This window comes from Balaenoptera musculus, chromosome 3 (genome assembly GCF_009873245.2).
Source record: "Balaenoptera musculus isolate JJ_BM4_2016_0621 chromosome 3, mBalMus1.pri.v3, whole genome shotgun sequence".
Classification (NCBI taxonomy): Eukaryota; Metazoa; Chordata; class Mammalia; order Artiodactyla; family Balaenopteridae; genus Balaenoptera; species Balaenoptera musculus.
Window position 1 is genome coordinate 158,520,627 of NC_045787.1, and position 25,122 is coordinate 158,545,748.

The following is a 25,122-nucleotide window of genomic DNA, read 5'->3' on the forward strand; positions in this document are numbered from 1 at the left end:
AATGGTCGGGCCCGCCCCCGGCGGAAACGGCCGAGCGTATTCGGGCCGGGAGGGTGCAACGAGGCCGAGGCGGAGCCTGGGAACGCTCGAATGCTTCCGGAAAGAGCCGAACGTACTCCCGCGGGACTGGAGGGTAACGGGGGTGGGGGTGGGGCGCCCCGATATAGCCGATCATTTCCGGAAACAGCCGAACATAATCGGGTCAGATGAATAATTCCGAGGCTGAGCTCGGCTAGGCTCGGCTGGACTCAGAGATGCCCGAGCGATTCCGGAAATGACCGAGCGCGCTCCCCCTGGACCGGCAGAACAGAGGCTGGGCCCCGAGACTTCGGAAAGTTTCTGGAAAGAACCAAGGGTGCTCGGTCCCAAATGAGGCCCTGCGAACTTAGATCTAGAGGCGACCACCAGCTTCCGGAAACTGCCGAAGCATGGACGGCTCCAGAGGGCGAGTGAGGTGGCCCAGAACTCAGGAAATGGATGCGGCAGAGTTGGGGGGAGGGGCTCAGACAGAAAGCTGCGCTTTTCAGGAAACAAGCTGAGAGCCGAGAAGGAGCCGGGGTTGAAAGCCGGGGTTTCCGTGGTAGCCCAGAGCATCCGGAAACAGCTGAACTAACTCTCTCGGGTAGGGAGAACTAGTCCAAAGCCTGTCCAGATGCGGACTTTTCCGGAGATAGCCGAAGACACTCGGAAACGGGGCGTGGCCAAAGGTTTCCGACCTACGGAGCGCTTCGGAAGTAACCGAACGCGCTCGGGCTGGGTTGGGTTCCAGTGGTGGCGAGGGGAACTTTAGGGCACAGCCGGTTAAAAAAGGACACAAAGATGGTTTATTTATTTATTAACACAGCTTCAGAGCCCCAGACGGGTGTCTGGATGAAGCTTCTAAGGACAGAGCCCATGATGGGTACTCAATTCAGAGAGGACAGCAGGAGGCCAGGACCAGAGAAGGCATCAGGAAGAATCTCAACAGTGAAGTCCCAGCAGCCTTCAAAACCCACTTCAAGTGACTTTGAGCCAAGGGTCTGTTTTCATCCCGCCCCCCACCCCACTCTTCCCTTAACCTTTTCTTGGCCCCTCACAAATCCAGACATTGGACCTCTTCTTTGTAAATGTGGGCTTTTATTCACCGTCAGCTCCGGGATGGAAGGCGGGAGCAAGTCATGCACAGCCTTGATCTAGTTCCAACACCAGGCAGTGCTACGCGGATGTCTCCAGAGAGAACACAGAGTGGGCTGCAGTGCCTGGAAAGTGCCCTCACCATTGTGGGGTACGGTGATCTTGCTGGCCACCTCTGAATGGGAAATGGAGACTCTGAGATGCCCAGTGGGTCACACAGCATTACAGGGGAGAGATCTGGAGTTGCAGTCGGCTATATCTGACAACAGATTCTCCATTCAAGCTCCCTTGACTACAATGCCCAGGACAGGGCCTGGCTGCATGACTCTTGCCAGGCAATGGTGGGGGCAAGTTTCCACGCCTTGCCAGGCCTTAGTTATTTGTCTGTAAAATGGGGATGACGACACCACCTCCAGCCTTCTCAAGGTTGGCTGAGGGAAAAGCCACAAGTAAAAGCGCTTGGCATACAGTAGGTGCTTAATAAATAGTCATTGGGATTTGTTTTGTAAACACAAGGAAACTGAGGCACAGAGTGGGGAAGTCATTTTCCCAGAGCCAAACAGTGAAGCCAAGATTCCAACTTGGGCCTCACTGCCCCCCAGTTGGATTTTTCTCACTCGAATTTCATCCCTACAAGGCTCTGGCATATCGATGGCACCCCCCAGGGGCTGTTTCAGACACATCATGGTCAAGTTCTCACCCTGGTGGGCATCAAACAGAAAAAATCTTGTCCAGGGTGGACATTCTTCTCCTACCCTGGCAGTGTCCTGTGAGGCCTCTGCCTCCTGGGGCATCAGTGTCTGCTTGTGATGCGGGTGACCCCTCTGCCTAGATCTGGTGAACTTCTACTCATATATCAAAGCCCCAATTCCCACACCTCCTAAGCCTATAGGACTGGAGGCAGACTCTAGCAAGGCTGGCCTAGGGATGGGGGCTATGATGGTGGGAAGTAGCCTTCAGAATCCAGTCCATCATCAAGATTACTTTGTTTTGTGGTGGAGGGGAACTGTTTACGGAATCTCCAAGTCATCCAAACTGGGCCTGGACAGGTAAGCTTGGCTGCATCCCTTCAAATCTGTGGGTCTTGAGTCAGGGATGGGATCAAGTAACACAAAAAAACTTTAAAAGTACAGAAAAACCATAAAACACGAACACACGTTGACTTGTCCAAAGTGCTTCCTTCTCAGCCCAGGGGGCAGGGTCTACAGATGGGTCCCAAGTGCATGGGACAAGACCTGGGCAGCCGCCTTAACAGTGGCGGCTCAGTCTGGCTATCGCTTATAAAACGTAATAAATTAGCTGCAGGGATTTGCTGCTATTTACAATGCCACCCTAGTCTCCCTTGCCTGCCCCTATGGCCCCCGGATTGATCGGCTCCAGAACATGAGGGAGGCACTTTCCAGCAAGAAACGCGATCGCTTCTCATCTTCCAGGTGTCAGAGGCTGGTGGCTCAGTCTCCATCCAGCTGTCAATTTATGGAAAACACATTCCACAAAAAAATGCGTTGACTTCCAGGCCAGGGAGAGAGGCTAGGCAGGGGGGATTAGTCTTTCTCATAGGGTCCAAGGGCTCCTGGCACAGCCTCAGCGCCCTCCACGGCGATCTGCGGCACCAAGGTGGGTGGCCCAGTAGCCTCCTCAGGTGGTTCGTCAAAGCTCACCTCCTGCACAGCCTCCTGCTTCTTGAAGGAGTCTCGGCGCTCGGACAGGTGCAGCCGCCGCATGACCACCAGCTCGGAGTCTGGCCCGCGGCTGCGGCGCCCCAGCTCCCCGTCGAGCCGCTCACCTGTACCCAGCTTGTCAGCCGACTGGCCTCGGCGCAGCCTTGGGGACCGGGCAGGCACAGGCGGATGCCCTGGCAGGGGCGAGGGTGAGCGGGGTGGGGGCGCTGACACGGGCGGGCAGGCCAGCGGGGAGGGCGGGATGCTGCTGGTGGACTTGCGGCGGCCAGCTTTGGGGCGGGGTGGCCCAAGCTTGGTGGCCAAGCCATGCAGGGAGCTGGGTCGGGTGTGGCCAGCGGCAGCCGGAGATGCAGGGCTGCTGGAGCTTGGGGATGCGCTGGGTGGAGACACTGTGTCTGTGGGTGACAGGGGAGGGTCAGGGCCACCAGCCTCAATGTGCCAGCCTCGAGGTGGGGCCCTAAGACTGACTGCCAAAAGCCCACACTGTTCCCTGTGGCCACCCATCAGGCCTGGTTTTTCCTTTGTTTGAACGGGCTCTTCCTTTGGCTTAGATCTGGTGGACTCCTACTCATCCATCAAAGCCCTAGCTCCTCTTCACCCACTTCTCACCTAAATGACCCACTGAATCATTCAGCCAAAGGTACCTGCCCACCGTCCATCTATCCACCCCATGAGCCATCCACCCACTGGTTCTGGAAGTTATCCAGTAAGGGCCCTGCCTCTGCCTTTGTCCACTCCCTACCCCTAGGCCTCAGCCCCTGAGGATGCCTGATCTGAGAAAGACAAAGATGGCACAGATACCCCCAGCCCCATGAGGTCAGGGTAGGCCAGAGGGAGAGATAGCAGTTGGGGTCCCCAGAAGGCAGGGAGGGCTTCCTGGGGGCTCTCCTCCAGGAAGCCTTCCCTGCCTCTGTGGATTGCCCCAGACTGTCTCTAGTCTGATGCTAACCCAGTGGGACTAGGGGTGTCCACCTCTGGCTGTCTCTCACAGACTGGGGACCCTCAGGGTTGGGCCAAGTCACCATCCTTTCCTGCTCCAGAACAATCTTTCCATGCCCTCTCTGGCTCACCCTCCATGGCTCCCTACTGCCCCCCAATTTAAGCCCAGCTCTTTGGCTTGATCCATCCCCCAATCCCCTCTCCCTAGCCTCCCTCTAGCTTTCACATCTCTCCTGTCTGGATCCCCTTTGTTCATGATGTTCCTTCTGCTGGGCACACCCTTCCCTGCCCATCCCAGACTGCCTTTGAGGCTGTCACACATCAGGTCATTCCAGCCTCCCAACTCTGCTCACTCCCCCGCTGGGCTCACCACCGCAGCCCTAAGGGGCCGTTCTTCCCAGGGTGGTCCTGGCGGGTGCACCCACCTGCTGGGGCATCGGGAGCTGGGCTGCAGCAGGGCGTGGTGGGGCTAGGGGAGAGGCTGTGGGTGGGTGAGCCCGGGAGGCTCTCGCTGGATGACAGGGAGTGGTGGAGGCCGGAAGAGAAGCTGCGGCTGGTGTGCAGCACGGACGACTGTTTTGAGATCTTCTTGAAGAGTGACTTCCGCCTGGGGGTTAGAAACCCAGATTCTTCAGAACCCCTGCCCCCAGCGTCCCGGGCTGCCCAAACATGCCACAGGTCCTGCATCAACCGTCCCCGGCAGCCAGCCCACCGCTCACCGGTCCTGCGTCTCCCGCCTTCGGCTCCGCTTGTTCCTGCGTGCCATGCGGCCCTTGGTCACATTCTTCCGTGCGGGGCCCACCTTGATGGAGGTGTTCTCCAGGGGCGTGGTCCGAAGGGCAATCTTGTTGCCACTCTGCAGGAGGGATGGCAAGGGGTCGCCTGTGTGCCTTCCATCCAACGAGCCGTCCATGCACCCACCCACCCATCTACTCATCCATCGGAAGCCCCGGATCCTAACCACCTGTTTCTTACCTAATGACCCCACCACTCACTGGGCCAAAGATGGATGTCTGCCATCTGTCCATCCATCCAATGAGCCATCTACCCACCCACTGGTCCCAGGAGCTATCCAACTAGGGGTCTGCCTCCTCACCTGTGCCCACCTCCCCGCCTCTAGGCCTCAGCCCCTGAGGACCCGTGGTCTGAGGGGGGCAGGAGGCAAAGATGGTACAGATACCCCCAGCCCCACAGAGTCAGGGTGGGCCAGAGGGAAGGTCAGGAGAAGGGGCACCCAGGGGGCAGGAAGGGCTTCCTGGAGGAGTGGCTCTGAGGCAGAGGGGACGGGGCATGCAGGGCCGAATGCGGAGTGGTATGGTTGGACGGGGAGAACCACACAGAATCGGGAGCTGAGGCCAAGGGGTGGGGATGGGGGTCACAGGAGCAGCCCAGAGGGTGGGCAGTGTTGGGAGATCCAGGGGCCCTGAGGATGGACAGGGGGTGGAGGCTCTGGGATGGAGGCGGGGGTGGGGTTGGGGGCCTGCACCTTCAGCAGTAGCTCCACGACGTCCATGTGCACCAGGCCCAGGACCGACTCCCCGTTGATGTGGGTGATGAGGTCCCCGGCCCGCAGGCCTGCCTCCTGGGCAGGGCTTCCCTCCTCCACATTCTGGGGGTGGGGGCAGATGGCGGGGTCAGTGGCCTGGGCCCCAGAGCTAGAGACCCCAGCCCAGCTGAGTCAGCTACAGGCCCCCAGCAAGCTGCTGCCTTTCACACTGCCTGGTTTCCCAGACCTTTCAGAGACCAGTGGGGAAGGGACAGGTCCTGGGCTGGGGGAAGGAGGACAAAACACCCACTGTGCGGGAGCTTTGTGCCCACTTGAGGTCTCCATCCCTCTCGCCTAATCCTCTCCCCATAACTGACAAGGACCATTAAGACACAGGTGGCATCAGTTCCCTGCCCTGGGCTCCAAAACCTCATAGGCAATGAGTACTCGCCTGCTTTCCAAGACTAACAAATGCAGCTCCAAAAGGGAAGCGCCTTGCCAGGGCAGAGCTGGGACTCAAACCAGGTCTGGCTGTTCCCGCCCATCCCAGGGCCAACTCACCCACACGACATGGTGCACGGTGTAGATGTCACTGTCACCCATGTAGACGCGGATTGCCCGCAGGCTGAAGCCGTACTTCTTGCCCGAGCTGTGGATGACAATGGGGGGCCGCAGGCTGCCACACACGGGGGAAGGGTCTCGGCTTGGAGAGGAGTCGCGGGACGACGGGTTTGAGGACACCGAGCGTGGGGACAGGGGGCTCATGAGGGGGCCGCCGCTGCCGTCATCTGCAGGGACGAGGTTCAGGGAGGGGGGTCACTCCCTTGTGGGTCCCCTCACAAGGCACCTTCCCCTCCCTCCACACTGATCAGTCGGTTTGTTTTTGTTTTTGTTTTTTGGCCGCACGGCGCAGCATGTGGGATCTTAGTTCCTGGACCAGGGATCGAACCTGTGCCCCCTGCAGTGGAAGCTCAGAGTCTTAACCACTGGACCACCAGGGAAGTCCCCACACTGATCACTCTGGCTGCTTTGCTGCCGCTCCAATGCCCCAAACACCCTCCCCCTTCCCCTCCAGGCCTTTGCACATGTAGTGCCCGCTGCCAGGAATGCCAGTCCCCCAGCTGCTTCCCGTCTCCTGGGCTCAGCCCCGAAGAGCAGCCCTGGGAGCTTTGTGCCCAGGGACACATCACCTGGAGGGACCCCCTCTAGCTCCCGCTGGCCAAAGCAGCCCCCACTCCATGGTTAAAATGGACATGGACAGACAAGCAAAGACGAGGCTGGGCCGTGGGCGTCACCTGCCGTGATGATGAGCGACAGGGCAGACACTGAGGCTGACTTGGGCACGCGACCCCCGCTGGGGGAGGTCCTGGATTTCTCAGGGGCTGAGTCTCTTGGGCCCCCAAGGCGGCGGCCCCGGCCGGCATCCAGGGCCCTCGGCGTAGAGTGTCGTGCACCGGTGCTGTTGCTTCGTAGGCGTGCGTGGCTGAGGGCAGCTGTGTCAGCTACGGGGATCAGCAGGGTCAGGGGGTCAGTCTGCCCCTCCTCCATCTCACCACTTGGCCCCTCTGCCCTCAGAAGGCAAAGTCCCTTCTTCCCTGGTCGGTGTGTACACAGTCCAGCCTCCTGGCCTTTGTTCAGGCGTTCCCTCTTCCTGCACACCTTTCTTTCACTGCTCTCCCTGGGAAGCTCCACTCTTCAAGTCCCCTACTTCAAGAAGCCTTCCCCTCACCCCAGTCAGATTCCTAACTCCCACTCTTGGAGCTCCCCAGTTCAATTCCTCTCTCCCGTCCTAATGCAATGAAGCTGGGGGGTATCACCCTCAGACTGAGGCCTTTGTTACACAAGTGAATGTTGTCTCTAGAGAACTCCTACTCATCCTTCAAAACCCATCTCAGATAGTCCCTCCTGTGGGAAACTCAACATGACACCATCCCTCCCACCCTGGACTCCACCTACCAGAAAGGCTTGAGGGCTTGGGCATCACTGGGGTGGCTGCTGGGGGTGGGTCGGGCTCCCCTAGAATGAAGACAGGCCTTTTGGGGCCCACAGGAGCTGGGCCGGCTCCCTCATCCTCTGATGAGAAGGCAAATTTGGGCATCGTGTCCAGGTTGATGGTGTTCAGGAAAGATGGGCTAGGGCCCCGCTCAGGCTGGGAAAAGGATAAGTGGCAGGAGGAACCGGAGGATGTGCAGGACCTCAGCCTGTAGCAGGGAAGAGCCTGAGTCACACCTGCCAGGTGCCCTCACCCCAGGACACCCAGTCTCCCCTAGTGACCATACCTTAACTCTCAGCCTAGATTCAGAGGTAATTTGTAAATATAAGGTGAGCTCCCTCTGCCTGCTCTGTCCTCTGTGACTGCCCAGAGAACTCCTATTCAATTTTTAAAACCCAGCTTCCAACGCCCATCCTCTAGCAGACATTGATTATTTCTGTGAGTTTGGACATTGAAAGATGAAAGGGACTTCATGAGCAAAGGGTATTCTGGGCAGAGGAAACAGCGCAAGCAAAAGCCTAGCAGTGTGACGGTACATGGCTGCTTTAGGTTTAGTGTGGTTAGGAATGCAAAGCCAAAGGGAGTGATGATAGGGGCCAGGTTGGCAGGGGTCTGACAGGCTGGCCAATATGTTTTACCCTTTTCTACTGGGCCACTGGGAAGCTCTTTCCAATGTTTAGACTTTGTGGCTCCACCTCCCAGCAGGTTTGGAAGCTGGATCTGCTTATACTCCCCAGCCCACCTACCGGACCTCGGTGATGCTCAGCCGGCGCCCATAGTCCCCCTCACTGCTGCGCTCCCACCCTTCCTCCCGGTCCTCACTGAAGCTCCGTTCAGCAAAGGTTGGGGTGGGCTGGGCGGCCAGGAACTCAGAGCTGCTGTAGACCTGGGAAGCAATTAAAAATAACAGTAACGGGACTTCCCTGGCAGTCCAGTGGTTAAGACTTCGCCTTCCAATGAAGGGGGTGTGGGTTCAATCCCTGGTCAGGGAGCTGAGATCCCACATGCCTTGCAGCCAAAAAAACCAAAACATAAAACAGAAGCAATATTGAAACAAATTCAATAAAGACTTTAAAAAATGGTCCACATCCGAAGGGGAGTTCTGGGCAGAGCTCTGGCCCCTGAGGCTTCTGAGGAGGAGTTGCTACCATCATGACAAGCATGTATTTCTGTACATGAGCCCCTTTGGCAAACTGGTGACACCTACAGATCTCTTCTCAGAGTAGTATTTTTAAATGCATCAAATGAAATAGGTCAGGTTGCAAGCTAGGCTGATTATATTAAAATAATATTAGAATATTTTTTAAACCAGCAATATGGTACTATACATGCCTCTTTAGTAATGCATTAAATAACAAGATCTAGCAGGTCTTATAAGCACCATAATTTTGAAGTAGTTTTGAACTTGAAAGATATTTTACAACGACTCCTGCGTGATGTGAAAAATCCATGATTTGTATTGGTGACAAAGTCAAGGTCATGCTAATATTACTGTGATTTGTTGCTTATATTACAATTGGAAAACATGCCAAATTTCAGTTAGAGATTAGTGAAAATAAAGATGTAATTTATTCCCATGCAAGTTCACAAACCCTAGATTAAGAAGCCCTTCAATAAATTCTGATAGTACCTGAAAAAAAAAAAAATGGTCCACATCAAAAAAAAAAAAAAAAAAAAAACAGAAACAAAAAAACAGTAACAACAACCACATTCGTGGGGGACGGCTTAGTTGAGTGTTTCCTACATGCCTGACACTTCCCTGAGTCACTTCCTCAGATCCTTACTTACCACATCTCTAAAGACGTAGAGTCTTTAGCCCACTGTACAGGTGGAGAAACTGAGGCTCAGAGCGGCCTGGCTACCAAGGGGCCACAGCTGGGGTTTCCTGCTTGGGGCCCAGACCCATAAGCAGTGCAGGTTTTTAAATCAAATTATAAACAAAGGAAGGAACTCAAGTTAAGCTGATGAGGCTATAATATAACACCCAGCATAGCAGGTCTATTCACAATTGCCCCAAAGTGGAAACAACCCAAATGTCCATCAATTGATGAGTGGATAAAACAAAATATGGTCCAACCATATAATGGAATATTATTCAGCCATAACAAGGAATGAAGCACTGACACATGCTACCATGTGGATCAACCTTAAGAAGCCAGACACAGGGAATTCCCCAGTGGTCCCACATCGCGTATGATTCTATGTATGTGAAATGTCCAGAACAGGTAAATGCATAGAGACAGAAAGCAGATTAGTGGTTGCTGGGGAGCGGGGGAGGGGGAAACGAGGAGTGACTGCAGCCGGGTACAAGGTTGCCCTTTGGGGATGATGGAAATGTTCTAGAACTAGATACAGGTGATGGTTGCACAACATTGTGAATGTACCAAATGTCACTGAATTGTATGTACAGTTTAAAATGGCTAAAATAGTCTATTTTATGTTACATGTATTTCACTACAATAAAAAAAAAAGAAAAAACCCCCAAACATCTTGCCCTGTTTCCTGAGCACTAGCTACATCCAGGGCCCAGGCTCACCTTGCTGAACCGGTGGGAACAGGATGAGAACTGGGGGATCTCCGTGGATGACTCCTCATCATTCGTCTCGTCATCTTCAGAGCCCAGGTGACGGTAACGCTCTGAGCGCGCTGCGGGAGGGAAAGGCATGTGCAGCCCACCTGATGCTGGGAGGTGGATACAGGGCTGTGGGGTGATGTGGGGAGGGCCTCCCAGGTGGGGAGACACTGTCAGGGCAAAGGCTTTGTGGTGGGACCAGGCTTGGTATGTTTAAGGACCAGAGGAGGCTTGGGCGGCAGATTTAGTATCTGGGAATAAATCCCAGTTGTGTTCCTAAAAGCTGTGGGACTGTGGATGGGAATTCTTGTGTCTCAGTTTCCTCACCCTTAAGATGGGTTACCCAGAGTTAGGTAAAATTGTGCATCTCAAACATAAAGGATGTTCCTCATCTTACAGAAAAGGAAACAGATGCTCAGAAAGGACCTCTGACATGCCCGAGATCACACATCAAGTTCTGGAGGAGGCACTGGAAGCCGAGGGCATTTACTCTGTGTTTGGCCAGAGCCCCGAGTGGGGAGAAGGAGATTTGTCTGAGCTCACCTGAAGTGCTTGAGGGGACCCCCTCCAGCAAAGCTGAGCGAAGCACCCCACCCTCCTGTATGACAGGCAGGGCTCCATGCCTGGTCAGGGCTGACACTCAGGAGGCTGAACCTGCTGGGGGACCCCCAGGCGAGGGCTGCCACACTCAGTGCCTTGGTTTCCCCTCCCGCAACCCAAGGTGGTGCGACACCCTCCTGAGCTCAGACGCATAGGAAATCCAGGCAGGGGGGCAGCCAGCAGACATGCCCCAGCTTCTTGGAAAGCTCAGGAAGTTGGAAGCTCCAGGCACAGGGCGAGGCACCAAGCTGGGGTGGAGACCCTGTTAGATACCCCTCACCACCCCAGGAGATCGTGGGACAGCACAGCCCGCCTCCTGGACCCCTGCTTACTGTCGAAGTAGCTGGTGTCGTCCTCAGCTTCAAGCTGCGGCACGAACTCGGCCTTGTGCCGCAGAAGCCCCGCCCAGTCCAGTGTCCAGAAGAAGGGGTGCTGCTTTACTTCGTGGGTGCCTCCTGCAGACATGCCTGGCTGAGCCCTGCTGGTCCCCACTCCCCATGGCCCCCTGGGCCAATTATGAACACAAACTTGGCCAACACAGAACCAGAAAGATGGGAGGGGAAACGAGCCATCCTTTAAGAGCCCATAGGGGAACCAAGCTAGGGCTAGAACCCAGGCCCTGCTCTTCCCTCTGCTGGATTCTGAGATCCCATCACCTGGAGGAACCCCAGAACCTTAGGAGGGGGCTTTTTCCACATGTTTCTACCCCATGGAGCAGAGCTGACTGCATGAAGCAGAGCTGACTGTATCCTGTTCCCCAACCTCAGCCCCCATAGTCCCTCTCCAGTGGCCAAGCTTCATCTTGAATGTGATCTGTAGTGGCCACATAATGGGTGGCTGCATGAATATTAAATAGTCCCTTAATCACTATTTTGGTGGCTGGGGAAACTTGGGACAGTGGGATCCACTGGGCTGGGCCTTGGGGACCATAGGACAAAGCCCATGGCAACCTGGCAGGCTCATATACACAGCCTCAGTGCCCCTTGTCTGAACCAGACCCAGCTACCTGCTACTCTTCAAAGTCTTATGCTAGTTCTTGGTGAGCTCCTATGCATCCTTCAAAACCCCAGTTTCAAGTCCCCCTCCTCTATGCAGCCTCTCAAATAGAGCTCTTGTTTACCCCAGCCCCCATTCCACCCACCTGGGCCCCACCCACACCTACGTACCAGTGCCCAGACGGTCCAGGGGGCTCTGTCGGAGCAGCCTGGTGATGAGGTCCTGGGCGTCAGCTGGAAGGGCTTCGTCCCCCTCTGGCCACATGATCTCGTCTAAAATGAGAGGAGGGAATGAGGGACTGGGGACAGCGCTTCCTAGCACCTCCTACTACCTCCCCTTTCTATGCTCCAAGCCATCAGCCTCCTCTGCTCCTTCAGCATACCAGGCTTGGTCCCATACAGCCTTTGTTCTGGCTGTGCCCTCTGCCCTGAGCACCTTCCCTTCATCCATCTCTGTGGCTCCCTCTCGCTCCTTTAAGTCTTTGCCCACATGTCACCCCAGTGTGGCCCTGCGTGACTCTCTATTTAATATAGCACCCCTACCACCCGCCCCCCCCGCCCCCTCCCTTCTTCCTGCTTCCTTCCCTCCTCGGCATTTTTTGCCTCTGATTGCTCTGTAATTTGCTTATTTATCTCCCTTACTGTCCGTCTCGCCCTTGGCTGTGTCCCCAGGGCTCAGCTGGGGCCGGGCACGCCATAGGTGCCCAATCCACAATTGGGCCTGCTCCCCTCCCCAGCAAAGGCAGGGGAACCACCGACCAGAGCCAAAGTGGGGCTGAGACTTAAACCTGGGGCTACAGGGCAGGGGGAACGCACCACTGACCACCTGGCCAAAGAGTTCCTCAGGGGTATCTCCGAAGAATGGCACGCAGCCCACCAGGAATTCGTAGAGGACGACGCCCATGGCCCACCAGTCCACTGGCTTCCCGTAGCCCTGGCGGAAGATCACCTCGGGGGCGATGTACTCAGGCGTCCCGCATACCTGGGCCAGGTGGGACAGGGAAATGAAAGACGGCCCCCAGCCAGGGAAGAAAGTGTGGGTAGAATTACAGGGATAGTTTATTTTCTCCTTTTTTGCTGCAATGTCTCCCCATGTCCTGGGCTCAGGCTTCAGGCAGAGGGAGGCAGCCCCGCCCACCTGCTTGTCCACGAACTCCCGAGTGTCCTTCTCGATGTGGCCCTCGTAGAGGTTGGTGGCCATACTCATGAGCCCGATCTTAGACAGGCCGAAGTCAGTTAGCTTGATGTGGCCGAGCGAGGTGATGAGCAGGCTGTGGGCAGGCGGGTGGTGCGCTCAGGGCTGGGGGGCCCGAGCTGCTTAGGCTGCTCCCGCCCCCTCGCCCACCCAGAACTTGGTCCCACAGGAGGCGGCCCGACCCCTCCATGGATCAGAAAGCACTGCCTGTGCATGATCACATTACTGAAAGAACCAACGGGTCCTGGGCAATATTACAAATTTGGCAAACATCTCTGTGCACCAACTGGGTGCATCTGGTGTTGCTCTTGAGCACCTGCTGTATACTCCGCTGTGCAAAAATTAAGTTCCTGAGAATCACAGCATGTCCCCACTGGGCGTTAAAACGTCTCGTGAACACCTCCTGGGGGGGATCTACAGCATATTCTTGTACGTGCATCCACGATTTTAACAAACTGAACACTTTGTGAGCACCTATTGTTAAGTGAACATGTCTTTAGCACCTGCTGTGTACAGAAATATTTGTGCCCCTCATGGGCGCACCAGTTTTTTAAAACTTACACACCTACCATGTATCCCTGAACCCTCCAGGGCTGCACCTTCCCACCCTGTTTTTCAGATGAGGGTCCTGAGCTTGGGAGGGGCAGATTCTGCCTTGGGGACACTTGGTAGATCCCACTCCAGGATGATCCCACAGAGGCCCGATGGGCACAAAGCAAGCAGCCTTAGAGCGTCGAGCACAGAGGCCCAGGTACACAGCAGATGCCAACACACATTTGCTTTGTTTTCTAAGCCACTCGCAAACAACAAGATGCCCTGAAAACATGCAGGGCTCTTAAGGCTTATGTTCACACCTCCACATAGCAAGTACCTCCATTGGAGAAAGGGACCCATGTCCCTGGCACACAGTAGGTGCTCAATGCATGCTGACCTCAACATAAAAACTTTATAAAAAAAACAGCTGCAGTGTTCGGGGACTGACACACAGTCACTGCCTAATAACTGTTGTTCTGATCACCTTTACACAGCTGGTGCCCAATAAATACACACCAGCTAAAAAATGTGCTTTATAAACTCAAAAGGGTCATCAGCGTGTGAGAAGTTAGTCATACCGCTGTCTGGGTTCCTTAAAACGGTGAGCACAAGCCCAGGTATACAGAAGGTGCCAAATACAGGTGCTTCGTTTTCTAAGCCACTTGCAAACTACAAGATGCCCTGAAAACATGCAGACTCTTAACGCTTATGTCCACACCTCCACATGGCAAGTACCTGAGAAACTCACACTTCTTGCCTGGTATCCAAAGGGCACTTGATGTAAGAGCAGCCCTTTCCTCTGTACACAGGAGGTGCTCAACTAATGTAGGGAAGAGTGCTTTGAAAATTATGAAAGGGTTACAAAGCATGAGGGATTATTCACACTCACACTTGAGTTTTTCAGTCACCCAGAGAGCACCGGGCACTCAGTAGGTGCTTACTAGAAGCTAGGATAAAATAAACACCCTAGGACTCTCTTTCTTCCCTGCACTAATACACAGCAGGAGCTCAAGACATGCAGTCCCTTTCTCTACACATAAGGTCTTGCAAAGTGCATGTCCCCGCTCTTTGTATATAGCTGGTGCCTCATAAGTGCATGTTCACTTCCCTTGTGTGGCAGCAGCTCTGTGAGTGCATGGTCCCTTCCCCTGTCCAGTCTGTGCCCCCTCACTTTGCCTGGCCAGCACCTTGATAAGTGCACTGTCCTTCCCCTGCACACAGCAGGCGCCTATTAAATACCTGCTCTCTTCGGTACACACCAGGTGCTCAACATTGCCAAGATCCCTGCTTTCTACCAGCAGGGGGCCCATGATGCCAGCAGAATCTAGATGGTGGGGCTCCTGAGCAGCCCCAGACCCACTCAGAGGCCCCGCCCCCAGGCTACTCTGAGCCCCGCCCCCTGAGAGCCGGGGCCACTCACTTGTCCGGCTTGAGGTCCCTGTGCACGATGCCATAGTTGTGCAGGTACTCCAGCGCGAGCACCGTCTCGGCGAAGTACATGCGGGCCATATCCACGGGCAGCGGGCCCATGTTCTTTAGGAGCGTGGCACAGTCGCCGCCTGCAGAGGGGTGGACATGCTCACAGAGGCCCTCGGCTCTAAAGCCGTGCCCAGACTTGTGCCTATGTGCCCTCCCCACCTTCTGCAAAGTGTCTCCAATCTGTCCTGAATTGGGGTGGGGAACTGGGAGGGGCGGGAGGATAGGCAGACCCTGCCTTCTGACTTTCCCCTGGCAGGGCAGCAGCTCTGTTAAGTGCACAGTCCCTTCCCCTGTACACAGCTGGTGCCTCCTAAGTGCATGCTTCCTCTCCTCACCTGGCAGCACCTTGGTAAATGCACGTGCTGCACTTACCTGAAGGCCCTGCTCTTTCCTGAACTGCAAACCTGATCCCACAACTCCTCACCCTGGTCCCCAACCCTCCTAGTCCTTGTGACGCACGACTCCCTCCCTTTGCTGCTCTTGCTCTAGCCTCTAGGCCTCTGACCACCAGTCCCTCCTGCCTAGGCTGTCCATCCGACCCCTATACCCTAGGGTCCTGCCCTCACACTTCTCTTTGGGATCCCCCAGTTCCAACTCCCTGAGGCTGGGACCCCATGGAGGACAGAGCAGACTGCGGGCTTGATCAAAGGAGGGATAAGGTATTTCTTCTGGATAAGGAGTAAGCTCTCCATTGCTGTGGAGGCATGCAAGCCCCAGTGACCGCACCTTCCACATACTCCATAACCATGCACAAGTGGCGCCGGGTCTCGAACGAGCAGAACATGCTGACCACAAACGGGTTCTCAGCGAAGGTGAGGATGTCGCGCTCCACGAAGACCTGCTGGATCTGGTTGCGAAGGATCAGGTTCTGCTTGTTGATCTTCTTGATGGCAAAGCGCTGCCTCGTTTCCCGGTGCCGCACCAGGTAGACGGCCCTGGGGCGGGGGGGGCGGAGCCGGGCTCGCTGAGGCCCGAGATCCAGGTCCCAGCAAGCACTGGGACCCGACCTGGGTCCAGAACCCAACCCGCCGTGCCTTTGCCTGTGCTGTGCCCTCCACCCGGGACACCTGTTCTCTTTACCCGGCCCTCCCTTCTCCCAAAGCAGCCACCCCGTGGGTTTAAGCCACTCTCCCTGGTGTCATATAAAGAGCCAAAGATGACCCCTAGGTTGTTTATTTCTTCACAGCCGACTGAGACCCATTAGCTCAAAAGCCCCGCTGGCACACACTCAAATTGCTTTAACTACAAGTCAAATAAGCAGATTTTTAGCCATTTAGAGCCTGCTGGTTTTGCATACCTTGTAGATAAGATAAACGCTGGGGCTACTAAAGACCCCAAGCTGCTCCTGCCCTGTGGAGCTCTCTGACCCAGAGACTCCCCACTGTGCTGCGGACACATAAGCCTCCTCTGCAAGCCCCCCTCCGTCCCAGACCCCACAACGGTCTTATGCTGTGAGGGACTCCTCCCCGCTCCCAACCCCCCCTCCCCCAAAGCAAATCCGTCAAAGCGGCACTTAAAGAATGCTTGGCGCACTCTACTGCCATCGTGTGGCCATCTTTTTCCTTGCTCAGTCCCCAAATTCCTAGAACCCCAAACACCTGGGGCAAGTAAGGACCTAGATCACGGACAAGCCCTTCCAAGGCCATGCCCCTGCTGTTTTGTGCCTCCACTTCCCTCTTCAGGCCTCAGTTTCCCTGTCTTCACACTCAGGGACTGTGTGGGTTTCAGCCATCCCCATGGGCATCTGAGAAACGGGTCTATGGGGTACCCAAGGACTCACCCGTAGGCCCCATTGCTAATGAGTTTGATAGTCTCGAAGTCGCTCTCACAGGGCTTCCTCCGTGAAGGGCCGACCAGGGCACGACTCTGGGGGGGGGGATGGCAAGAGGGGTCAGGGTCCTGCCCCACCGCAGAGCAGGCTGTGTTCTTCCTGCCCCCAAGTCCCAACTGCTGGTCCTGGCACCTGATGCTACTTCTTCTCCTATACAAACTTCGCAAACTCAGCTTCCGAGTTTGAGCTTTTGCTTAAGCCATGCATGCCCTCCTTCCAGAAAACTCCTACACATTCTGCAAAGCTCCCCTTTCCAGTGCCCCCTCCAACCCTGCCCTACCCAACCTCCATGGCAGGGCAAACTCACCTGCCCCCACCATCCCCCCCAAAGTCACAGGCGTTCATTAAGCACCTGCTATATGCAAAACCTCAGCAAACAGCAAACCCAGCCCTTCTCATGGCCACCTGGTCTACTGTCAAAAGAACAAGACAGGTGGGGCCGCCAAAGCTCTGCGTCTTACTTCTGGGGACTCCGGTGCTGGGGGCTGTCCTCCACTGTCATCAAGGTGACTCAGAGGCACCATCTCTGTAAAGTGAGGGAGGAGCCTCAAATGGGGTTTCTGAGCCCTGCCCCTCCACCACCCAGAGACTTCCAGAGGCCTCCAGGGCTCATCCTGGGCTGGGGAAATGGTGCCTCCCCTGACCAGCTCCCATGATGCTGTCATTCAGCCTCTACTGCGTCCAGGTGTCGGTCAAACCCAGGAGGCTGGACTGAACAACGACTAAGGAACCTTCTAGAAGGGCCAGTGGGAAGCCCAGGCTCCAAATGCTCAGCCTACCTTGAACCCTGGCCCCAAGTCTTGGGCCTGTGAACACCGGCCGTGACGCCACCCCTCTGGGTGATGGCTCCTAACATCCTCCTCAGCTCAGGGCATGGTCCAGGGGAGCCCCCTTAGTTTCCAGCCCTGGGGCTTAGCAGAGGGGCGGCCCCGGGTGGGAGTGTGCAGTTGGTGAACATCAGCAGTGACGGTGGCCACGAAGACAGTGTCTTGCGGTCACAGAGCAGGGCTAAGATGGGGCAGTGGAGCCTCAGGGTGAGGGAGGCCCGGGTTCAAATGCAGCCGGCCTGTCCCACTGTCAGTGGGCCCACTGCACGGTGCTGGGTAGATGATCTGCCCCCGCAGCCTCAGCTGCCACCTGCCTGCCTGGCCACTTCGTGTTTCCTCTGACACCCGGGCCCACCCACAGTGCCACCTGCGTCATCTTCATGAGACAGAAAAGAGGTTGGCTGCAGCCACACGGCTAGTCCACGGGCGATCTGGCCTCGGGCACACATGGGCCTGAACCTCAGCTCAATCTCATCTGCCTGGAGCCTCAGTCTCTCCAGCTTTAAATGGGGACAATGGCAGCCCAATCCCAGCGGACGCTGGCCACTGCGGCTGGTCCCTGCTGACCCCGTCGCCTCCCCCCAGCTCCCCTCCTTCCTCAGCCACACCCCTTTCCTCGCTGCTCTTCCAACACGCCAGACACAGACGCACCTCAGGACCTTTGCCTTCACCATTCCCCCTGCCCGGTTCATTTTCTCTCTCCCCTAAATCTGCACACCTTTCCATCCTCCAGGCCCCAGCCTGAATATCCTCCCTTCCCAGAGCTCCCCCAACCACCCCTGGACCAGGCCAGGTTCAAGTTCAATGCTCCCCTAGCACCATGTCTCGGTTGTTCCCCTGTCCTGGCTGGGGGGCTCTCGACCACCTCGGTCGTGCCCATGGGCTGCCCCGTCTGATTCCCACTTCCCAGGTCCCACTTCCCGGGCCACAGTAGGATGAAACTGGGAAAGTGCTTTGTGAATTCACAGGACAACGTGAATGCCACTGCTAAAGGTGGTCCCCTGGCACCCTGGCCCAACTTGACTTAGCATTTGAGGACTTGGCAGGTCAGGGGCTCCAACTTGTGGCCACCTTACCCCGGAATCCTGGGCACTTTCCCCATAATATGCCCTGCAGGTGGCTGAGGACAGGGCCAAAGAGAGAGGAAGGACAGTGTGGTGGCTCTGGAGTCAGATGGGCATGGGCTGGAATCCCGGCTCCACCGCAATCTCGCCCCAGTTTCTTCTTTCTGCCCCACCCCAAGCTCACCCTGGAGGGGGTCCTTAGCCAGGCCCAGCTGCCCAATGATGTACCGCGGCAGGTCCGTCTTGATGCCCTGGCCCTCGCGGGCCTGGCCCTCGGCAGCCTCCAGCAGGTGGTAAAACTCCTCAGGGTCAAACTCCTGGGGGTGCAGAGGGGTTGATCAGTCGAGGCCTGGTCCCACCTGCAGGCCTTTGCACACGCCGCTCCCTCTGTCTGAAGCATCCTCACCAGTGGCTCCAACTCGTCCCCGGGATCTTAGCTCCCTGCCCCTCCTCTGGGAAGCCCACCGCAGCCTGGCAGCCCCCAGCATTCCTCTCAAAGTCCTATACGATGGGGCCTGTCTCTTGTATCTCGGCAGGACTGTTGGGTGCCTGGACTCAGCCCGGCACCTGGCCACGTGCCAAGACACTCACCAGGCACTCGAGGAGCCTCGCTGGCCGCGAGATGATGATCAGCAGCTTCCGGACAAGCTGGACGATGAAGCCAACTTCCTCACTGTCTGAGCGCTCATGGGCCTGGGGGCAGATGCTGTAGCGTCATCCGCAGGCCCTTGGTCCTGCCCTGCCCTGCCTGGGGAACCCTAAACCCTGCGCTCCCCTGCCCCCACGCACATCCTGCAGCAGCCTCTCCAGCTTCTCCTGCATCTCCAGGAAGTAGCGGGAGGTGACAAGAGCCTCTCCAGACTTGGCCAGGCAGTCGCGGGCCAGCTCGATGATTTGGTGGTGGATGAAACCCAGGACGCCGTCAGCCAGTGCCAGCTGGGCGCCGGGTGAGAAGGTGGCCAGAAACTCCTGCAGACGGCCCTCCATCTGTGCTGTGGCCTGGGCGGGGAGCAGGGGAGACGGGGTGACCTGGTCATTGGACGGGGCTGGGGAGCGACATGCGCAGATGGGGGCGGGAGAGAGAGAAGATATGACGATGGGGTCCAAAGATTGGAGGAGAAGAAGCAACGTGTATAGGTCTGGGTGGGGGAGGGGGGAGTTTGAGACACAGAATTAGGGAAAAACAGAAATGCACAGATGGGGGGATGCAGCCAGGAAGACAGCAGGTGCCACTGGAGGGACAGCAACATGGAGGGGAGCTGGGGCTGGTCTAGCCGCCAGGCGCTGCCCACCTTGGGGAATCTCTCCCGGTACACGTGATTCATCATGACGATCTCATTGTCGAAGGCCCCTGTTGTGCGTCCAGGGCTGAAGGAGGGGACAACTGGCTTATGACATGGGACCCAAAACACAGCCCAGGGAAAGGCAGCTGAGTCAGGTCTGAGGGCCAAGGGCCAGAGGCCAGGCTTGTGCATGGTCAGGACCAAAGGGGGAGGAGGAGCCACAATGTGGGTCCCAAAGCCAGCCCAGGGAGGGGCTGGGGCTGGGGTCAGAGGTCGAGGCCCACCTGAGGCTGCGGGAGCGGGGCCGAAGGCGAGGTGAGTGGTGGCCGCCCTCCTCATCAGCCATGCTCTCTGAGCTGCGGAAATGCTTGGACAGGAAGCATAGTTCGTCCGGTGTCGGCTGGAAAGGAAGCTGGTGGAGGTGCTCCCTGGAGGATGAGCTCGACTGGCAGGAGGGGGTATCGGGGCCATGGGTTCATGGTCAGTGCCACAGCCAGGACCCCAGCATTACCCCTCGAGGCTCAGGCTGTCTGCTGGTCATCAGATGGTAACTCTCCTGCCTGGCTCCTATGCATCCCTCAAAACTCCAGCTTTGATGTCCCCTCTTCCAGGAAGCCTTCCCTACCTGCTCCCTTGGCAGCCCCAAGACCCCCTCTGACCAGGCCTTCCCTGACCACACAAGGATGAGGATATCTGTGTACCCCGGACCAGGAGCCCCTTGGGGCTGAGGCTGGGTCCTTTCAGGGATGCCCCAACATTGCCCAAAATGGGGCACAGAGGGGCCAGCCAGGATGTTTGCTGATTGGATAACTATCCAACACCTTAAAAAAAAACCCAAAGACGTGTCTCCCCCACCCCCAACCTGGCACTCCCCTGTCTGCCTGCCAAGGTAGGACTTGTGGGTACCGAGACAGTGGAGCTGGGTGTGTTGGTTCCATAGCCAGAAGACGGGAGGGACGCGAGGGACCATCTTCTGCCGTCGGCCCTGGAGAGAATGAGAAGTTGGAAGGAAGGCACGGCCCCTGCAGCTAGTGGGGACCAAGGGCAGGCACTGTGGCTGGCCGATCCTGGCCCCACTGGAGGAAGGACCTTCTGAAAAGGCCAAGAACAGGAATACAGGGTGAGCAAGTCCACTGTGTGTTTTCTCCTTGTTCTTCAGCTGCCTCCTCCGGGAAGTCTTCCCTGATGCCAGCGGCCAGTGCGTCCCCCATCAAAGCTGCTCTCTGAGTTGCAGCTGCTGGGGTACACGCTGGCCACTCCCACCAGACTGAGGATTCCCTGAGGGCCAAAGTCCAGCCTCCCGTTCCTCAGCCCCCAGGGTAGGGCACGGCATCCAGCAGGCACTGAATAAATGTTGTTGAATGAATAAGTGACATCTAAGTGCCTGGCACATAACAGGTCCTCCATCAGCTCTTGTTAAGTGAATTAACAACTTTCAGTGAACGAGTGATTCCTGGACCAAGCCATGCCACCCCCTCCGCCTCCCCCTCCCGGAGGGCTCATAGAAATTACCTGTCTGTGCTCGGGATGTGGCTGCAGGAGACCGTGCGTGCATGCGTGCATTTGCCAGGGGCGGAAGCCAGAGGAGAGATCACAGCAGGGCAGAGGCCAGGGGTGGGGAAAAGGCTAATGAGGAGGCAGGTCCAGCCACCAAGTGCATGCCCCTGCCTGTCCCCTCGCCCATCATGTCAACACCATCCCCCAAAGCCGGAGACCACTCACCTCCGGGCAAAAGGGAAGTTGACAGCAGATGCAGCTGAGAAGTTCCGAGGACTATCCAGGGGGCTGCTGCCTGCTGAGGAGGAGGTGGGGGAACTGAGTCAGTGGGGGTGGAGACAGGACACTCCCACCCCGCCCCGCTTGCCCCCGCACTCACCTGTTGGGATGGACAGTGGTGACAGGGGCCGGGAAAGGGTCGGCGAGGGCGTTCCTACCACCAGGCTCTTGCGGTTCCCGCTGCGGCAGCTGTTGGGGGGGGAGGTGGGGACAAGGTCAGGTCCAGGACTCCTGCGTCAGAGGACCACATTTTCAACTGGGAGCACACGGGTGACAGCTTCAGGGCAGGACAGGAAGCTGGGGGCGACCACTCTCTCTCCGCTCCCCAGGCGGACCGCCCCGCTCCAACGTCATGGCCCTGGCCCAGCTTCTCCAGCTTCTGTGTTCACAATCCCACGCCCACAGCCTTCCCCGGCGGTCCAGTGGTTAAGACTCCACACTTCCAATGCAGGGGGCACGGGTTCGATCTCTGGCGGGGGGAGTTCTGCATGCCGTGCAATGCCGGTGGGGGGGGGCGTTGGGGGGAAGGTTGCTCCACAATCCCACCCCCACAGCCTTGCCCACATCGTGGCCACTGCCAGGAACAATGGCGAATAAGGCAGAGGGTGGAGAGGATCCTGGAACCCACAGGTGGGTTGAGGCAGGCGCCCACTCCATTTTATGCACCTTTTCCCAGGGCCACTGCTCCAATCTCTGAGCAGACCCCCTCCCCAAGATCCCCCTAAAACACCAATCTGATCCTTGGAAACCCTAAAGCCAGCATCTTGCACATTGGATCCTGTTCTTGTTCTACCAAACTTTTTTTTTTTTTCAAAGAATGTTTTTTTAAAAAAAATATTTATTTGTTTATTTATTTATTTTATTTTGGCTGCACCGGGTCTTAGTTTCGGCACGTGGGATCTTCGTTGCGGCACACGGGATCTTTTAGTTGCGGCATGCAGGATCTAGCTCCCTGACCAGGGATCGAACCTGGGCCCCCCCCTCCCCGCATTGGGAGCGCTGAGTCTTACCCACCGGACCACCAGGGAAGTCCCTGTTCTGCCGAACTTTTGTCCACATGTTTTCCTCCCTTCATCCCAGCTCCCTCCTGGCCACCAGACCCCTGGCCCAGGCGCCCTCCCCCCTTGCCCAGTAATTCCCATATGTGCCCTGGCCCCAGCCCCCGCCTGGCAGAGGGAAGTTGGGAGCAACACGGTCCCCCCCACCCACTCCGGCAGTCGCCCGGCAACGGCTCCGATTGCTCTCGACAAGTGCATCAGCCCACACAGCCTGAGCCGCCAACGCAGCCCAGCCTTGGCGGGAGAACTGCGCAGGGAGGGAGAGATGACACCTACGGGCCTCACAGGGCCAGGAATGGTGTCCCAGGCAGAAGGCACAGTGCAGGCAGAGGAGAGTGAGGTCAGCAACCGGCTCAGGAGACAAGACCTGCACGGAGGAGGGGTTCAGCCTATCCACGGCTCCATGTGCAGCTGCTCTGCTGAGCCTGTTTCCCCATCTGTATACTTTGCAAAGGTGCATACACAGTGCTCAGCTTTGGGCCTGGCACTGGGTAAATTGTGGCAGGTACGTATATTGTCATCTTTCTCCTGACATTACTCACAGAGCCTGGTGCATGGTGGGAGAGCAAGCAATGCCTCTCCAGCGAATTAAATCACCAACATCTGCCAATAGCAATAAGCCCAAAGGAGGGAGAGACCAGCTGCACCCATTTCCCAGCCTGGAAAACTGAGGCCACAGATGTCATCAGCCACAGAGATTGTCCTCTAGTCTGAGGTGCAAAAGCAAAAGTGAAACCCACAGGTTCCTGCACAACTTCCTGTCACCACCTCCCCCAACACACACACATCCGACAGCCCACATCCTCTTCCAGCCCCTCACCCGGCTCCTCACCCCCACACTGCACCCCAATGCATCATTTTTCACTTCCAACAGCATTTGGGAAAAACACTGGGAGCCTCCTTCTTGCTCTCTGGCAGGGCTTTCTTGAAAACAACCAAATCTGAGATCTCAAAGGGGAACTGGGCATCATCTGTTCAATTCCCGAGCATCTATTGAGCACCAACTGTGTGCTCAGCCCTCCCTGGAGAAGGCCCAGGACGCTGAGAAGCTGCCTAGTTTTTCAATAACCAGCCCTGTGGTACAACAGAGAGTGACAATTATGTCAGAAAAGAGGGGCCTGAGGCCAGTTTCCTGCACCTGATCCCTGAGGTGCCCATGAGCCTTCTGTGGCTCCCCACGTTCTGGCAGAAGAGTTTAAACCCTGGATTAGTCATTCAAGGTCCTTCAGCAGCTGGTCCCACCGCCCAGCCTTTGCCTGTGCTCCCCTCTGGGAATGCCCCGACCAAGCACTGGTGAGACACTCAAGCACAGAGAGGTTAAGGAGCTGCCTGAAGGCACACAGCCTGACAGTGGCTGAGCTGGAATTTCAACGCAGGTCCAGCAAAGCTCACAGCCCTCACTTAGCTTCTCTGCCTTCCAGGAGAAACTGAGACTCCACTTTGCTCTGGATAGAACACCGTGATTTGCCCCCACCCCCCCATAACCGACAAGCACACCATCCTCCTGCAGCAAATATTTGCTTCTGAACCAACATTTCCGCTGACTGGGCCCCAGGGACTAAACAGCCTCAGTTTTTCCAAGAAGCTCCTCCCCAGGTCTGCCCACAGGACAGGTTCGAATCCTGATTCAGTCCCAAATCCCTGCTGCTTCTGTTACCACCTGAGCTGCGACCCCGGCGGACAGACACCCCAATTTGGGTAAGGAGCGGTGAAAGGAGGGTGCCTGGGACCCCAGGGGATACCTGGATCCCAAAGCATCCGCCCACTTCCCCCTACCGCCGCACACAGTGGCCCTCCCTGCGCTGCCGAGACACACTTTTGGCAACTCGTGTCTGCTCGGTCGGCCGCCGCGCCTTTGCCCGCGCGAAGCCCCCTACCTCTTGGAGCGCTGCAGCAGCGCGCCCTTGGCCAGGCGGCTCCGGTGGCCGGGCGCCGCCACCGCCGTCCAGTAGCTAGGATCGGACATGCTGCTTCCCTTTGTGCCGCCGCCGCCGCCAGAGGCCCGAGAGGCGCGGGGGCACAACCAGCGGCGGCGGGACACGAACCTTCACGGCGGGATCTGCCCCGGGAGCCCCGCGGTGAGGGGCGGGGGCGCGCCGCGGGGCTGGGGGTAGGGGACGAGGAGGAAGCGCGAGCCCGGGAGCGAGGCCTGGAACCCCGCCCAGGACAGCGCGGGGGCGGGGCCTGGCCTGGCGGGGTGGGGCGAGTGGCGCGGAAGCAAGGCCTGCGAACCCGCGTGCTGGCTGGTGGGCGTGGCGTTGCCATGGCCGCGGGCGGAGGGGCGGGACGTTGCCAGGGTTGCGGGCGGCGGGGGCGGGGCGTTGGCGGTACCTGGATGTAGGGCCTTGGAAGTTGGCTCCCTTCCCTCAACATGTAAATCCGATCGCGCCCCTTTCTCCCCTACCTCGGCGCTAACCCCTTCTGGGTGCGGCACTCAAGACCCATTCAGCGGCCGGGCCCAGCTCATCCTACCGCACCCACGCTGGCTCTACTCCTTGGAATGCCTTTCCTGCCTGGCAAAATCCAGCGTCCCCTCCTTCAGGAGGTCTTCTCTTGTGTCTGTCCAGCTCTGTCTTCCCCAGGCTTGGGCTCCTTGAGGTCCCAGCATCTTCCAGCACTGGACTGGCACAGAGGATGTGTTTAGCAAACTGAGTCAGGGCATCTGATATGCTCTTCCTGTCTGTATGATGGGAAA

At 57.2% G+C, this 25,122-nt stretch overlaps 1 protein-coding gene across 12 annotated transcripts in view; it reads right to left on the reverse strand.

Annotated features, from left to right (window-relative positions):
* Positions 1–1,099: 1,099 nt before the first annotated feature.
* Positions 1,100–25,122, reverse strand: part of MAST3 (microtubule associated serine/threonine kinase 3) — a 36,728-nt gene continuing 12,705 nt past the window's right edge. For 4 of the 12 annotated variants that reach the window (XM_036848744.1, XM_036848737.1, XM_036848736.1 and 1 more), the window contains 26 exons: positions 21,470–21,558; positions 21,316–21,388; positions 21,106–21,126; positions 20,500–20,578; positions 19,878–20,038; positions 19,603–19,678; positions 19,100–19,309; positions 18,902–19,003; positions 18,495–18,627; positions 16,881–16,945; positions 16,369–16,454; positions 15,315–15,523; positions 14,530–14,668; positions 12,519–12,651; positions 12,197–12,362; positions 11,552–11,653; positions 10,718–10,840; positions 9,750–9,859; positions 7,960–8,099; positions 7,177–7,421; positions 6,516–6,722; positions 5,782–6,008; positions 5,221–5,343; positions 4,454–4,590; positions 4,160–4,341; positions 1,100–3,190 (listed from right to left, as the gene is read on the reverse strand). In XM_036848744.1, the coding sequence (XP_036704639.1) occupies positions 2,658–3,190; positions 4,160–4,341; positions 4,454–4,590; positions 5,221–5,343; positions 5,782–6,008; positions 6,516–6,722; positions 7,177–7,421; positions 7,960–8,099; positions 9,750–9,859; positions 10,718–10,840; positions 11,552–11,653; positions 12,197–12,362; positions 12,519–12,651; positions 14,530–14,668; positions 15,315–15,523; positions 16,369–16,454; positions 16,881–16,945; positions 18,495–18,627; positions 18,902–19,003; positions 19,100–19,309; positions 19,603–19,678; positions 19,878–20,038; positions 20,500–20,578; positions 21,106–21,126; positions 21,316–21,388; positions 21,470–21,558 (3,871 nt within the window). In that variant the 3' untranslated portion in view covers positions 1,100–2,657. Of the gene's footprint in view, positions 3,191–4,159; positions 4,342–4,453; positions 4,591–5,220; positions 5,344–5,781; positions 6,009–6,515; positions 6,723–7,176; positions 7,422–7,959; positions 8,100–9,749; positions 9,860–10,717; positions 10,841–11,551; positions 11,654–12,196; positions 12,363–12,518; positions 12,652–14,529; positions 14,669–15,314; positions 15,524–16,368; positions 16,455–16,880; positions 16,946–18,494; positions 18,628–18,901; positions 19,004–19,099; positions 19,310–19,602; positions 19,679–19,877; positions 20,039–20,499; positions 20,579–21,105; positions 21,127–21,315; positions 21,389–21,469; positions 21,559–22,969; positions 23,038–24,304; positions 24,571–25,122 lie in introns of those variants that run through there. The other 8 variants (XM_036848743.1, XM_036848742.1, XM_036848746.1 and 5 more) reach the window with 8 other exon arrangements.